This window comes from Glossina fuscipes, unplaced genomic scaffold, assembly GCF_014805625.2.
Source record: "Glossina fuscipes isolate IAEA_lab_2018 unplaced genomic scaffold, Yale_Gfus_2 26, whole genome shotgun sequence".
NCBI lineage: Eukaryota > Metazoa > Arthropoda > Insecta > Diptera > Glossinidae > Glossina > Glossina fuscipes.
The window spans coordinates 7254382-7268803 of record NW_023998421.1 but is presented as its reverse complement, the minus strand read 5'-3'; the positions used below and the strand labels follow the sequence as shown (position 1 = coordinate 7268803).

Genomic DNA, 14422 nt, shown 5'->3' with positions numbered 1-14422 from the left:
CTTGAAAGCGAGTCTTTTATATTCATAGTATTAGTTTGCATGTTCACAGGTATATCGTATATCATTTGAAGCTCGATCTATGAGGTTAAGAGATAAGAACCTAGATGTCTTCTTTGTCTTAGCAGCCCTGACACTTGGGCGATGGGAAGAATTGAAATTTCTATCGGCGTGAAACAAATTGGTTCAAATTGCATTCCGCTAAGAGGACCTCTTTTTTTTAGCCGCATAATCACTTAAAAGGCCATGATAGAAATTCTTAGTACGATTCATATTACATTCATTAGGTTGCGGGCCATAAGTCTCGATCTCTTTCTCTATGATCACTTCTTTCTGGTCCCCACTGTGCCATGGGCCACGCATGGAGGACATATGCTAAGAGACTGTAGAGGGAATTGTAAAACGTGTCGTGTGGGTATCGTCGCCATGTGAATTCCATAGAAACTGGGCAGAAGCTGTTTCTGCTTTTTGTTCTAAGAAATTTTGGTTGGAATCTACGTGTCCCTTTTTCTTCTTATGAAAGCAGGTCGCTTCTTATAGCTTAAGTTCATGATAAAGTTGTTTAATGGCATCATCGACTTGCCGATTTTGTTAGAGGTGAGGTCAATTTTAATGTTTTTATCCGCGTGACAATGAATTTTCCTTTTATAAAACTTAGCCAATGAAGATTAAATTATGAACTTAGGGTCTTCTGTAATATTTTAAACCAGGTTTATGATCGAATTTCGTTATCTAACCTTGTTGTCTCCATTAAGAGTACTCTTCGTAATGCTCGTCAACTGCCGACGTTGCACTTAAACTAAAATTTAAATTCTATTAACGAGCTGCGTCTACCAACGTGCTGATTCATGTTAAGTTGTGGGTGTGTTTTATGAGTAATGTTGTTCACGCTATGTATTTCTTATAGGTACATATAAATTGTCGTAGTGTTAAGATCTTTTTCACTTTAATTGTAACTAGGCTAAGCCATCAATTGTATGAATTGCAGAACTTAGCTGATCCTTCACTGAATTCCGTATTCACAAATAAATAACTAAGAAATACAAGTACTTCCTTTTGCCTAATTGGAATGTAAGCGAGCTTTGACTTCAGCGTGACGAGACGAGATGCCGCACAAGTAGAGAAACAGTAAAATTATCAACAAGTATATAGACAAACTTGGCAAGCGAATAACTTACCGAATCGGTCAGATGTCGTACCCATTTCTTGGTAAAAATTGATAAATAATAGTAATTTGACAGACGTGGTTCTATGTCCTCGATGACAACCTGCCTAATGGTTCTCATGCAAAGGAAGCCTTTATATAAAGGAATGATATAGTTTTTAACATTTTATTATGAAAATCATCCAAACATACATTATGTAAGTGAATTTTCTTGAAGGCAAAAGAGACTAATTTTCAATATTTTATAACGGAATTAGTCGAAGAATATGAAGATCTTTGACAACAAGTTCAAGTTAATTGCTTGGACCCGTTCTCCTGAAAGGTACACCTGTGCATGGAAACAGAATGCAATATTCGCTATTTTATGATGTACTTGCTTTTTATATTTTACTATTTTGAGTAGGTCCATGATTTATTATCAATTTATTGCAGTCCTGTGTTCAAAAACATTCCGGCCGGGAGACTGACTTGGTCATTCAATGGCGTTCAAGATATAATGCAGGAACTGCGTTTTCATCAAACTGAATGAATGTTTCGGAATTTCCATAGCAGTGGCATATTTTCTGCGGCATACGGCAGCATTGCAGTTCCGAACAAGTTTTTACATACCACTCTAACCATAGTGCTTTCTCTGAGATGTATTGGGCGGGTACACTCCCAAGAAAAATAGCCCTGTCCCTTTAGATTTTCCTTCGGCGTGTTTCACAGGTTTTTTTGTAGATATAATGTCAAATTCTTTCCCTTTTGACCGAAGTACACATCTTCTTGCATCGTTCCCAATCACATTTATTTTTGTTTCGTCGTTCCAAAGCAAATTTCTCCTGATTTGGCCCAATTCGAATTGATACAGCATTTCCAATTTCATTGCTCAAGACAACTTGAAGGAATCTCGCTTTGCTATAATGCGGATTATCGGAAGCAGGAGATTGACAGCTCCTCGCCTCTCAACATCTTTTTCGGGGAGATTCAAACACCCGTGACATTTACTTTACCTACTTTCTCTTAGAAGCTGCTTTCGTAAAAATAAGTGAAGGTCTTCTACTGCGCTTAACGGACTACATGGACAAATTATAAGAAATTGTTTTATTAAATACCCTACATCACCCTACAGTTATTCATATAATGACTTTTTAAAATGGGATCTTACATGGGAAATGGTCGAAAAAGTGGTCCCATCCGAATCAGTTTTAACAGCGTTCATCAACGATCCGAACACGGTACAGGTCAGTGTATCAAATTTCATCAAAACACTTCAAAAATTACAACCTGTAGGTCGAACACAAGAAAATGAGATGGAAAGATGGACAGACAAACTTAAATAATCGATTGAGAAAGTGGTTCTTTACCCCGAGTCATGCGGGATTTAATAGATTTTTAAAACTTTGAGGCAAAGGGAACTAAATGTGAAGCTAAAGAGCATTGCTTAAGTGCCCTTAAAGAGATGCCACGTCATTATGGTCTCAATATGCTTACTTTAAGCATCTCTAATTGTGAGTAAGAATTCATTTGATCCAACTGCGAATATCGTTTCAGTGCTTACTTTTTTACACAAAAACTCGCTCTTAGAGTTCATAGACGCAATTGCAATGGCTTTCGTTTTCATTTTTTTTTTTTCCTCCTTCATTGTTATTTTGAAGATTCTAATTTCTCTAGTAGTGCTCAAGCTCAATTCTTTCTTCAACTCCATTATTATTGGAGAGAGTAACAGGAGAAGTGTGAATTATGTTACATGTCATATGCATACATTTTCAAAGGAAGAGTTCTTATTCTACATTCAAGTCAATAGGACAACGCTTTACAATCTTAAGTATATCTCGCACTTATAAGCATTGTATTGTGTTTTCCTGATTTAACAAAAAATGCCCAACTGTACCTTTGTTGTTATAGACATTGCTGGCAAAGGATAAAAGAATGCCAAGATTGTAAGTCAATTTATAATAACCAGCAAGCAAGAGAGACTTTGTAAAACATAAATGGTTTTGGCCTATGGGCATAAACTCTATCAAAGTTGACATCGCAGTTGGAAAGGAGTTTTCTTCTTTCCGAGTTGAAGGAAGCAGTCCTGTGTAAACAACTTCGCCCCCATTCATGAAATTTTTACTCAACTCTTGTTTATTTGCCCTCTTGTCAATGTCATATTGGTCCTATTCAATCAAATAAACTCTCACCAAAGATTCCTCTCTGCTTTGACGTTATATGGAATGAACTTCATCATCGTTTTAACTATGAACTTTTCCTTCTTTGTAAGCTCCTTACTAGTCATATGTGAAAACGTGAACGATGCCGTTAAACTATACCGAATTCATTTAACTACTATATCCATCAATAATTACCAGGACTATTTAGGAAACAATAACGCTTCTTTGAAAATTCCCGCAACCCGTGACAAAAGATGGCATTAAATTCTGACAGGCGTTGTTTTTGATGAGTTTTTTTTGTTAGAAATAACATCCATATGATAGCTCTATTGGGGGGCTATTGGTCGAACTGTCATATTAGAGATGTTTATTGGTTCATTTGCCAAACGTTGATCAACCAAATTCTGTGTGCTGACGACGGTCTAGCAACGTTTTGTAGACCGAACACTCGACTCTAACGTCTCTTGCTGCACATCTTTGTCGAAGAGCAGTTCGTATTCTAAATGCTCGCGCATTTGCTTTTTTATGTCTTTTTTTTTCTTTATAAAAATAAATTTGTAATAAAATATCATCTTTCATTTTTATTTACTAAATAATAATAAAGTTGAGCCGATGGCCTGTGTTGCTAGTGCTCAATGTCTCTTTTTTTAGTCTAAGAATTCAATTCATTAGTCTAAAATTAAAATAATAATAATAATAATAAAGTTTTTTTTTTTAATTTCCCCTTTATTTCTATTTAATTCCTTTATGATCTTTATCTTGATGCGGCTGATGATATTTTTTGTAGATGAATTTTCCCAATAAATAAATAAAGAAATGTATAAATATGAGATCAATCCAATCTCACATAAAATATTTAACTCAGGAATGTTATTAGTATTTATACCAAGGTTTACCTAAGTACTACTAAATAAATTATTTAAAATTTCGGACTTTGCCTGCAAAGCGCTTGTTAGTATCGTCAATGAAGCGAAAATAGGCTTTATTGTGACCGGGGCTTTAATTCCTGAAAGCACTTCGCAATTCACTCCAAGAAATACATAGATCCTCACAACAGCGTATAGTTGATATACTGATGCCTTCTTAACACTTTGATATTCAAGGTCAATATTACCTTTACTAACTCGTTGACGGCTTATCACTTTCGGAACATGGGCGAATAAGAATTTTAGTGAAGAATTTGAATGAAACGAAAGCAGTGTGAAGCTTGGAAAGAAACTCTGAAAGAATATATGAGAGCAGAATACTCTCACGATAAGACTGCCACCGATTCCTCAATTTTTGAGTTTATCAAAATGCCAGAAAAGAGCAAATGGGCGGAGTTGGAAACATCAGGAGATGTATAAATTGATTAGAAGTATGCATTGTCCTGGGCATAACTGAAAACAAGATTTGGAAATTGGAAATGCTATGAAAATCTCTGGGAAATTATAATTTTTAAAATAATTTTTTTATATGAACAAAGTCTAGAGATAAGTTTTTTTTTTTTGCAATAGAGATTTTTTAAGCCGAGAAACTGGATAAAATAAATCAACGTAACGACCTTTTGAAACTTCCAAGCATCGCAACGAATTTTGACGACCCCTTTTGGGTTTTTGAACGGAAAGGTCGATGAACTGACCTTTTACAGCAGTTTCGGAAGATTCAATTAATTTGCAATTGGATTTCTGCCTGAGTATGAGTATTTTTCAAATACTTTTCCATTAGATAAGTGTATGGTAAGCTAAAGATGATGGCGTTTAAATGTCATTTTACATTTTACATTGTTTTGCTATTATTTTTAAACCTTTCCTTTTCGTTTCCCAATTTTAATAAATTTTGTCACAAAAGGAGAAAAAAAAATTAATGAAAATTGTTTCAACTGAAAGCAAAATCGAATGGGAAAATAATCATTACATTGGCAACGCTAACGCGTAGAATACTGTAAACAACATTCACTGATACTTTTACACATGAATTGAATATGAATATTATTGTTGTTGTTATTATGTGCAGATGCAGTATTATTACTATTAGTATTTTCGTGTTTTTTTTTTTTTTTTCTTCGGTTTGTTTGTTGATATTTTGTTCCAATTGTGGTCAAACTTGTTTGGTTTTACATTTTACATCAATAGCATACCACCCGACCGACCCCATATATTCGTTGTAATCGCTTTGCCCGTCCATAAGTTTATATGTTTATAGGTAATCCATGCATATACATATATATACATATCTATATGCATACGAATATTTGTTTAAACGGTTATGTATATTTAAAGATATTTATGGTAATGTGCGCTGGAATGGTAGCATTTCTGTAAACTGGTGGGTGTAGGTGTATGTGCTCATACTCTTTAAAAAAAAAAAAAAAAAAAGTGTTTGCATATGTGGGGTGCATTAATGTAGGTAACAACTTTTAGAGAGTGGGTTGTTGTCTTCTCTCTTTGTTAATATTAAAAATTTATTCGAATTCCGTATTGTCACAATAACATCAAAGTCCAGATAGGATATTACATAAGTAAGAATATATTTTCTAACACAAACTTAACTTCGAAATAAGTATTCTTTTCCAGTATTAAGTTCGAAATAAGATTGATTGATTGCTTTCACATAAAGCGACTAAGAAAACTAAACTCATCTTGGGTCGGGGCTCTTGCAAATCCGTATTTATTGCAAAATTCTGAGTAAATTCTTACAATTACTTCTTACATAAGGTTTTTCTAAATATTGTCTTCGTAAGGGTATTTGCATTTTCGTTTCCTTATTTCGCCGTTACGTAGATGCGCTTCGAAACTTCAATTTCTGCTGTTTAAACATATTTCTTAATCATTACAATAAATTCAACAATTTTTCTATTGTACAACTTAGCTTCCTGTCGAAACGGGTTGTGAGAAAATTCACATTAACGTAAGCACTTCACAAGGTTTCCAAAACTAGAAATGGAAATATGCAACATATATTGCAGTCGTGCGCCCAAATGCCTCCGGCAAGCTGAATTTACCAATCAAGAGCTTGTCATTTGTAGAAAATCTTCTACTTCTGTTTGCTCCATATATCTGTCGCTGAAGGATAGGACAATACTGCATTTGTCCTTTCGCTAGAAACACCTAGAATTACCCATCAGGAACCATAGAAAGCAAATATATTCGTGGTCCCACTCTAAGTCGACCTCTGCTTATGCCTCTCTGCTGTCTTGATCTTATTTCTTAAAGCTTATACTGAATGAATGATGCAACGAATGTTACGAATCAAAATAAACATTGAAGTTCTTGACTGTGAAATATCGGCGAACACTCGTTTGACACATCTTGAAGGGACTGCTTTTAATATTTCGTGATTAAACATGGCTCCCATCTCAGGCATATTCTTGTCACTTTTGAAGGCAACCATGCCTTTTTGCTCGAGCTTGGAATCGACTGTCATACAATACCATTTTATGGATTTTATCCACTATTTCTGCATTCCCTCACAGAGTAGAATCTAGCTCAGATATGAGATTGTTTGCGTAAGCATGACCAATCATTCCATATGTACTAAGAGCGTCCGCTATTGATTGATTGTTCAAGAAATGCTAACCAACATAGTATATTCAAATACACAAGTTAAGGTTTGTAAAGATGAACACTTTCAAGCACGATAACTTTTTTAAACAACAAGCGCCGTCTATATAGCTGATAGATCCAGTAGTTATTATGTACGCATGAACATTTCAAGGCAAAGCTTAGAGCATTAATGTAAAAGTAGACGATATACTTCCTGGACGATATTATCTAACGCATCTTTAAACAACGCGGCAGCACTTCATAGATAATAACATAAGTGTGTCCATATATTAGATGGGATGGATGAGGGCTGAATCTGCTGCTTTTGCAACTTGACATCCTGGTTTCAATACGAAATAGCTTGAAATAAGCTCAACTTTTGTAAGCAAATTTTTGAGATGATAATCCGGGAAATTAATTAAAAAGAAAATTGATCCATTTCTGTGCTGATCCATAGATCAGTTTATTGCATAAGACTGCAAAGTAAAAAGCTAGAATCAAGTAAAGCGGAGCAGAGAGGTCACTCAAATTCATTCAGTGCGTGATACGTATCATTGTAATGCATTTTCTGACGCGTGACGTAGCCGACAATAGACCCGGAATTGAGTAAAATCAAAATGATAAGAGATAGAAGGCGGTCGCTAATGCATTTCTCTTTATTTCCGTCCTTCAATGGCGAAAGTTGTTAGCAGATTGATCAGCCTCTTTTGCTCTTCCAAAATTCTTGCAAATATGAAGCAAAAGCATAGCAAAGCATGGGATTGCACTTAATTGAAAATAATCTGTATCCGAACTGTCTTAACTGACTGTATTGAATAATGAGCAGATGCGAGGTGTTTTAATCACGATTGGCAGTTCGTTTTGCGTTTGAGTAGTTTTCATTCTGTTTTCAGAATAAAGCGTTTTATGCTCTTTTTTTGCAATAATAAAAAGCTTTTAATATTTTACGTTAGGCACACCTATTTACACATTTACACACTTACAAATGAATGAAAATCAGAGTGGTTTTGCAATGCAAAAAAGCGCTAAAAAACCAATGGGTTATAAAAGTTTGCATTAATCATTCTATAGGTAATGTTTGCCGCTTATTCACGTATAGTACATGTGCATGAATTTGATTGATGATCCTCTCACGAGCTAAGATTGTAACATTACGAATACATATTTTGAATTCTTTTATTTAAAATAGGTGAGCAGTAGTGTAAACTATGCAGGAGTGTATTGAACATACTAATTGCTTATATAATACTTAGACGAGATCTTAATGTGTTCGTCAATGAAAGGTGTGTTAGTTCTATTGCTACACTATTATGAGGATGTTTATTGTATATGGTTGCATTGTGCTTGAAAATGTTTCTTTCTTAAAAGCACCTGAAAACCTAATGTCAATAAAATATTTGTCTTTATTAAAGCGGTTACACTAATCATTTTGGCAACATTTGAAAAAAAAATCGATCCAATACCACCACTTAGCCACTAGTGTTCATCTTACTTTTGGAATTTACTTTTTTGGCCAAAGTAGGTCAGCATAATAAAAACAATAAAAATAGAAATAAGTTTTATACTCTACAACCATTGTGGTGCAGGCTGTATTAAGCTTTTGCGAAAGGATGTAAGAAGGGTTTAAGCTCGACAATCCTTTTATTATAAGCTTGTCTGTCCGTCTCATGTCTGTCCATGTAAATTTGTGTTCAAGCTACGCTTCACAATTTTTGCGATATATACAAAGTAATATAAGTTTGTGGGGATGGCTTATTATACCGATCGATTCAGATTCACTTTCTGAATCGATTTAAACTTGTCTATCCGTCTGTCCGCGTGAAATTTGATACACTGGCTTGCTTTGACCCAAGAACGAACGCCATTGAAAATGATTTGAATCCACCCACGTTCTCGAGCACTTCCCTTAGAACGTCGTACTTTAAAAAGTCGTTATATGGAAAGAAAACAGCAATTTTCAAAATGTGTCGACATAACTAGCTCTGTAATAGTATTTAGACGTCATAAGTTGATAAGAAAAATTTAGTTCGGCTGGGGGCAGGAGAGGGGTGACCCTCTCTCACGTCGGCATCGACACTGAAGCGCTAGCACAAGGCCACAAAGTTTTTCGGTGCATATGATCGAATCAACAAGGTTTAGTTGTTGCAAAAAAGACCAGTGATAGCGGATAACAGACGCAAAGTTACCCTCTTGCATGGCAACGCTCGGTCGCACGTTGCAAATGTTGCCAAGAATACACAGTTCCAGCTCGAATGGGAAGTTCTGCCAGTGTACTCACCAAACACAGCGTCTTCTAACTACCACTTGTTCAGATTGATGCATTGATTGTGGGTTGGCATACAATTTCGAAATCTTAAAGAAGTACGAAAATGGATCGATAATAGGACTGCTGTTGAATCAATATCATTCTTTCGACGCGATATCGCCATGTTGCCAGAAAGATGAGAAAAAATAGTAGAAGCAGATCTTTTTTCAATGGATGCCTATTTTAAGTGAAAAAAGGATCAAAATACATGCAAGCACCCAATATACTCATAGTTTCCTAATAATTTCAATTGCATTAGATCTAAGGAGTTTAAATTTATTGTTAGTATGTGCATTAAAAAAGAAGACGTCATGTTGGATCTTCAAACGTTCCCGGCAGGGTACAATTCAGTGTCATTTTAAAACCGTCTATTTAATTAATCTAATTAATCTAAATTAATTCAAGTACCGAATACAATCGTTCTCTTATCTTTCTAAAAAGAGTTGCAGGCAACAGCTCAGCAAATAGCCAAACAGCAAAAGATATTTGTATAAATGAATATAATAATTAATATTAAAATAGTTTTAAATGTTTTTGAAACGCCCATAATTAAGCAAAATCTGCTCTCTTAGCATTAATATAGTAATCAAGCGCTTGTTTTCTGTGTTTATCAGTAATTAAGTTCAGTGCTTATGTATTTATATGTAGCAACACATGTATGACGCCATAAAGTCTACCGAAGACTGATCGTCTCGGGAGAACCGAGCAGATATGCAACCATAATGGGTAGTAATTACAGTATCATTAAGTCTGCGTATTACAATTTCAAAGAATGCTTGCAATCAATCGTTGTAAACATAAATTCAATTTTGTAAATCTGCATATAGTTATTACAAATGCTTATAAAAAATTAATAATAAGTAAAACAATTAGTGGGGTAAGAGGTAGTTTCCGAGTAACAGATACTTTTGTGCTGCAATTGTAGTGCGCATTAAAAGTTCTATTGAGCAATTTTTGTAATCTAAGCTAGGATAGGTTATGAGTTATCAAAATTTTGAGCTTTTAGAAGAGAAACAAATCCAAACATTTTGCTAACATGGCGCTTTAAGGCTGCTTTTTTAAAGTCAACACGGTCTTCGACTTATGTCACAGTAACCTCTAAGGTCCCTATCAAATATAATGCACATCTTGTGTACAGCAGATATTTTGAAACGCACTACGGATTGCCCACACAAGAATAATAGTAACAACATAAGTGGCATTTAAGTTGAAAAGTGTCAGAAGGTACAAAAAATAAAGATGATAAAGGCTTTCGCTTCCCTCGATGTGTTCAAATATGAATCTCTTTGCAAAAAAGTGCCCTTTCACAGTCACGAACACGCCTGCAATTGATTTATAATATTTTCCAAATTTTTACATATTCTCTTGATGGGCATGATAGGTGTACAAAATTCGTTGCGTAAGGCAATTATAATTTTTTTTTTCCATAATCCATTTCTTTTGTGTGTTTTTTCTTCTCTTTAACTTTTTTTATAGTTTTTTTTAAACGTATAAGTGATACTTTGTTGGGCTTATGTTCGATTTATCGTGGAAGTGAGCAGGCAACGAATTGCAATGTTTCTTAATCAGTTTCACATATGCATGCACATGTGTTCGCATTAAGAAAAATAAAAAATATAAAAAAATAAAAAAAAAAAAATAATAATAATAAAAACATTTACATATTTTATTGTTGAATATTAAATTACATTGCCAGTGTATGAAATAGTTTCAATTCGTAAGCACTTTAATCGAGTATTATTTGTGATGAATCAAAATGTCATCTTATAGTACCCTATCGAGCACAAATTTTGAAAATGATGTTAATATTACAACAAAAAGTGGTAAACTTTATCGCATGCTCAAATATTGGCGTAATACGTCCAAAATTCCGAGCCTGAAGAAAAGTGCAAGTTTCATTGAATATCGGAAAGCCTCGACGAATATCATATATCAACGTTTAGAGAGCTGTGATGAAACGAAACTGGATCGCTTAAGGTAATGAATGCATAAAGTAAAAGCAATCAAAACGAAATTTTCATTTTGAGTAAAGCGGCAAGCGGCAAGCGGCCCTAAAGAACTTTTACACAAAACTTTAAATGTTCCACGATAATGACAATTATGAAAAGAAGTTCCTTAGTGTTTTGTAGTAAACTTTTTTATTTTATTTAAAAGGAAAAAGGTCATCTAATTAAATTTTATTCAATTTATACGCCACAAGGCATTATTATATATTGAAGCTTTGTGCAGGATAACCTGCACCTTTGCTTGCTATAGAGCACACAACGGGGCAACCTTCGACCGTCGGGCCAAATCAAGCCCGCGAAGCCATCGAGTGCGGTGCGGCACGACTAAAATTTTAAATAATGCGATTTGCTCGCAAGAGAGCAATCCTGGCCCCCGTCGCGTTATGAAAATTAAAATTAGTTGTTAATGAAAAAAAGTCGTTCCCCTCTATAATAATATATAATTGTTATTATTATTATTATTACTTTAGCCAGAGAATTAAATTCTAGAACAAAATTCTTAAAGCACTAACAGCTTCATTAAAAACTCTACCGGATTTGAGGAGAGAGAACCCACGATAATTGAGTTGCCTTCGGCAACTTAGTCGGATAGCAATGTAATTATATATATTCCTTGAATAAAGATTTCAAAATGGATTGATAATCTTTTTTCAAATAGTTCGTAGAAAAAAGACTCGTTTCCCATCCATGTTAATTTGTTAATAGTAATAAGTGTTGCCCGCCCCTGGTAAATAACGATAGAATTGTATAAAGATTTCAAAATAGATTAAGAATTTCTTTTTTTTTTCATTCAAGTTAATTTATTAACAACAAGTATCAAAATCTAATATCATAAAGGGGGTTCAGAAATTGTCAAAATTGGAAAACTCTTAGTGTTATTGTTCACTTTGTTTACCCTTTTAGTTCATTCTCACTTGAATTCTTATCAAAACTGAAAACAAATTAACAGTTATGTTTGTATTCGCATACGCTCACACATGTGTCTGTGTACATACTACATACTACATTTTTTTACATATACATATAGTTGAATACGCTCGCGAAAGTATCGCAAAATAACAGAAAAAGTTCTTATCAAAAGATTTTAAAAGAGAGGAAAAAGCAAAAAAAAAAAAAGGGAAAATTGAGAGAATGCATATTCGCGCTCGGCTCGCACTCTATTAAAATTATCCACCACTACTTAGTTGTGTGTTGTTATCTAATAACATATAAGAGAGTAGTATTCGGCTGAAATCGTATCTTGGATACCCTTCTTTTAGGCCTATAGTCCTTGTAAGAAACGAAAATTTTTGTAAAGCAATCCAACCACAGTTCGTTTTTATAAACACATTTTTCTTCGAATTATTTAAACAAATTTTGAATACTTTTCACAATTATTTAATAATTATTTTTCAATAAATTTTGGAGTAAAGAATTAGTTCAAAGTTTTGTTTACTATTTTAAAAACGATTTTTATAAAAATATTTTAGAATGTCTCTGCCATTGTCCTCTCCTTCTATTCCGAGAATCTGAAGCGCATTGCTTATATGATTTTCAACCCAAAAAACCCATCGCACCCAGTCTTGTTTTCAATATCATTCGATTTTTCTCTTCAAAGATTCCCGCTCTTTGACAATTTGGATAGATAGCCATATAATTACACCTGTTTGGGCGATATTTTTAGTTGTACTTCATGATTGCGTGGATTATTTATTTTATTTAAGCAATAAATTTAGTATGCAAGATACGCCTTCCACTCCAAAATATATCTAGTAATACACCTGACGTCTTACATCCAGCTCGTATAAATATATTTATATATATATAATAATCAAATTACAAATCACAAGAATTAGCGAATAACATAAAATTCAAAATTTTTCCACAATAATCTGTCTACAAAGCTTTTTTTTTGTTGTTTCAATTAACTTTGTTTCTTACATTTTAAGAATTATTATTATTATTATTTTAAATTCGCCAGAGAAATAAATTCTAAGACTAAACTCTTAAAGGCACTAGCATCTAAGGCTATCGGCTTTTATTAAAAACTCTACCGCACTTGAGATTCGAACCCACGATCATTGAGAGATTCCTCGCCTTCGGCTACTCAGGCGGATAAAGAATATTTTAAGAATATTTTTGTTTTTATATATGTAAACAATATCGAAAACTTTTTAAATTTTTTATTTAACTAAAATTCAATCTGTATGGTATTGTACTGTGACAAATTTTTCATCCTTTTAATTTGCTGTAAGCTGAATTTAATACATTCTCATGCTCCAATTTCTATTATATTCACCACTTAACTGAACATAACACTCTCTTTTGTTTTCACACCGAGCCCTACGAAAAGAAAGTATATAACGGCTTAAGGTGAGAGTTATAACGCATATAAACCGACTGATTGATGGACATTTACAAGAAGCTGAAAACTTCACTTAAATCTTAGGAGGTTTACATTAGGAACCCACTACTTTATAGGAATTCAATACAATTTCTATTACATATTTTGTATGTCCATATATATATATATATATATATATATCGGACAATGGGAGTTCATTGGGTGCCGGATATTCGACTAAAGCTAGTTAGTGATTTGTTTTGTAGCATGCTTTGCAAGCACATATAATTATACAGTTGGTCCGTTGACAACGAATGCACTTCCATATAAGTGTACATTGTCGTATATGTACACACATCTGCACAGATTTTGTTTTGTGTTGTTTTATTTTTCTCTTGTTTATTTTTCTCTATTATTTATATATATTTTTGCCCTCAACTCCAGACCAGACGCCGGTTGTTCGCATATTATTCAATGGGTATAATTGGGAGCATGGAAAAATATATTCGTACGTGTGCGCGCGTTTTAGCAACCGAAGTACTGTTTTTCCAAACGAATGGAAGCTTGTTGTCGGCTTTTGTTTTCTTTTTCCTTTTTTTTTTTTTTTGAATTTTTTAAAACCACTTAAGTACGCTCTTTCTTTTGCTTCTGCTATTGGCTTTGCGTTTGCTTTGCTTTGCTTGCCTTTGCAGTTGCATTTTGTTGTTTTTTGAAAATCGAAGTAGGTGGAATTTTGGCGCATAGATTTATTTCATTTTTTATTCAATTACAAACATTTAATTTAATACATTTTAGTTATTAACAAAAGAAAATTTTTTTTTATTGTGAAATTTTTTCAATTTGTAAACGCAAACAAAATTTTAATTAATAAACTTTGATTTCAATGACAATAATAGTGAATTAAAAGTGAAATTTAAAAAAAAAAAAGGAAAATATTGCCATCAGGTTTATAATGAACATCATG

At 33.6% G+C, this 14422-nt stretch overlaps 1 protein-coding gene across 2 annotated transcripts in view; it reads left to right on the top strand.

Annotated features, from left to right (window-relative positions):
• LOC119635536 (rap1 GTPase-activating protein 1) overlaps window positions 1-14422 on the top strand; it is a 61045-nt gene that overhangs the window by 16154 nt on the left and 30469 nt on the right. The window contains exon 1 of one of the 2 annotated variants that reach the window (XM_038030371.1): window positions 10805-11106. The exons of the other annotated variant lie outside the window; for it this stretch is intronic. Coding sequence (XP_037886299.1) covers window positions 10886-11106 — 221 coding nt within the window. The 5' untranslated portion in view covers window positions 10805-10885. Of the gene's footprint in view, window positions 1-10804; window positions 11107-14422 lie in introns of those variants that run through there. 2 annotated transcript variants of the gene reach the window in all.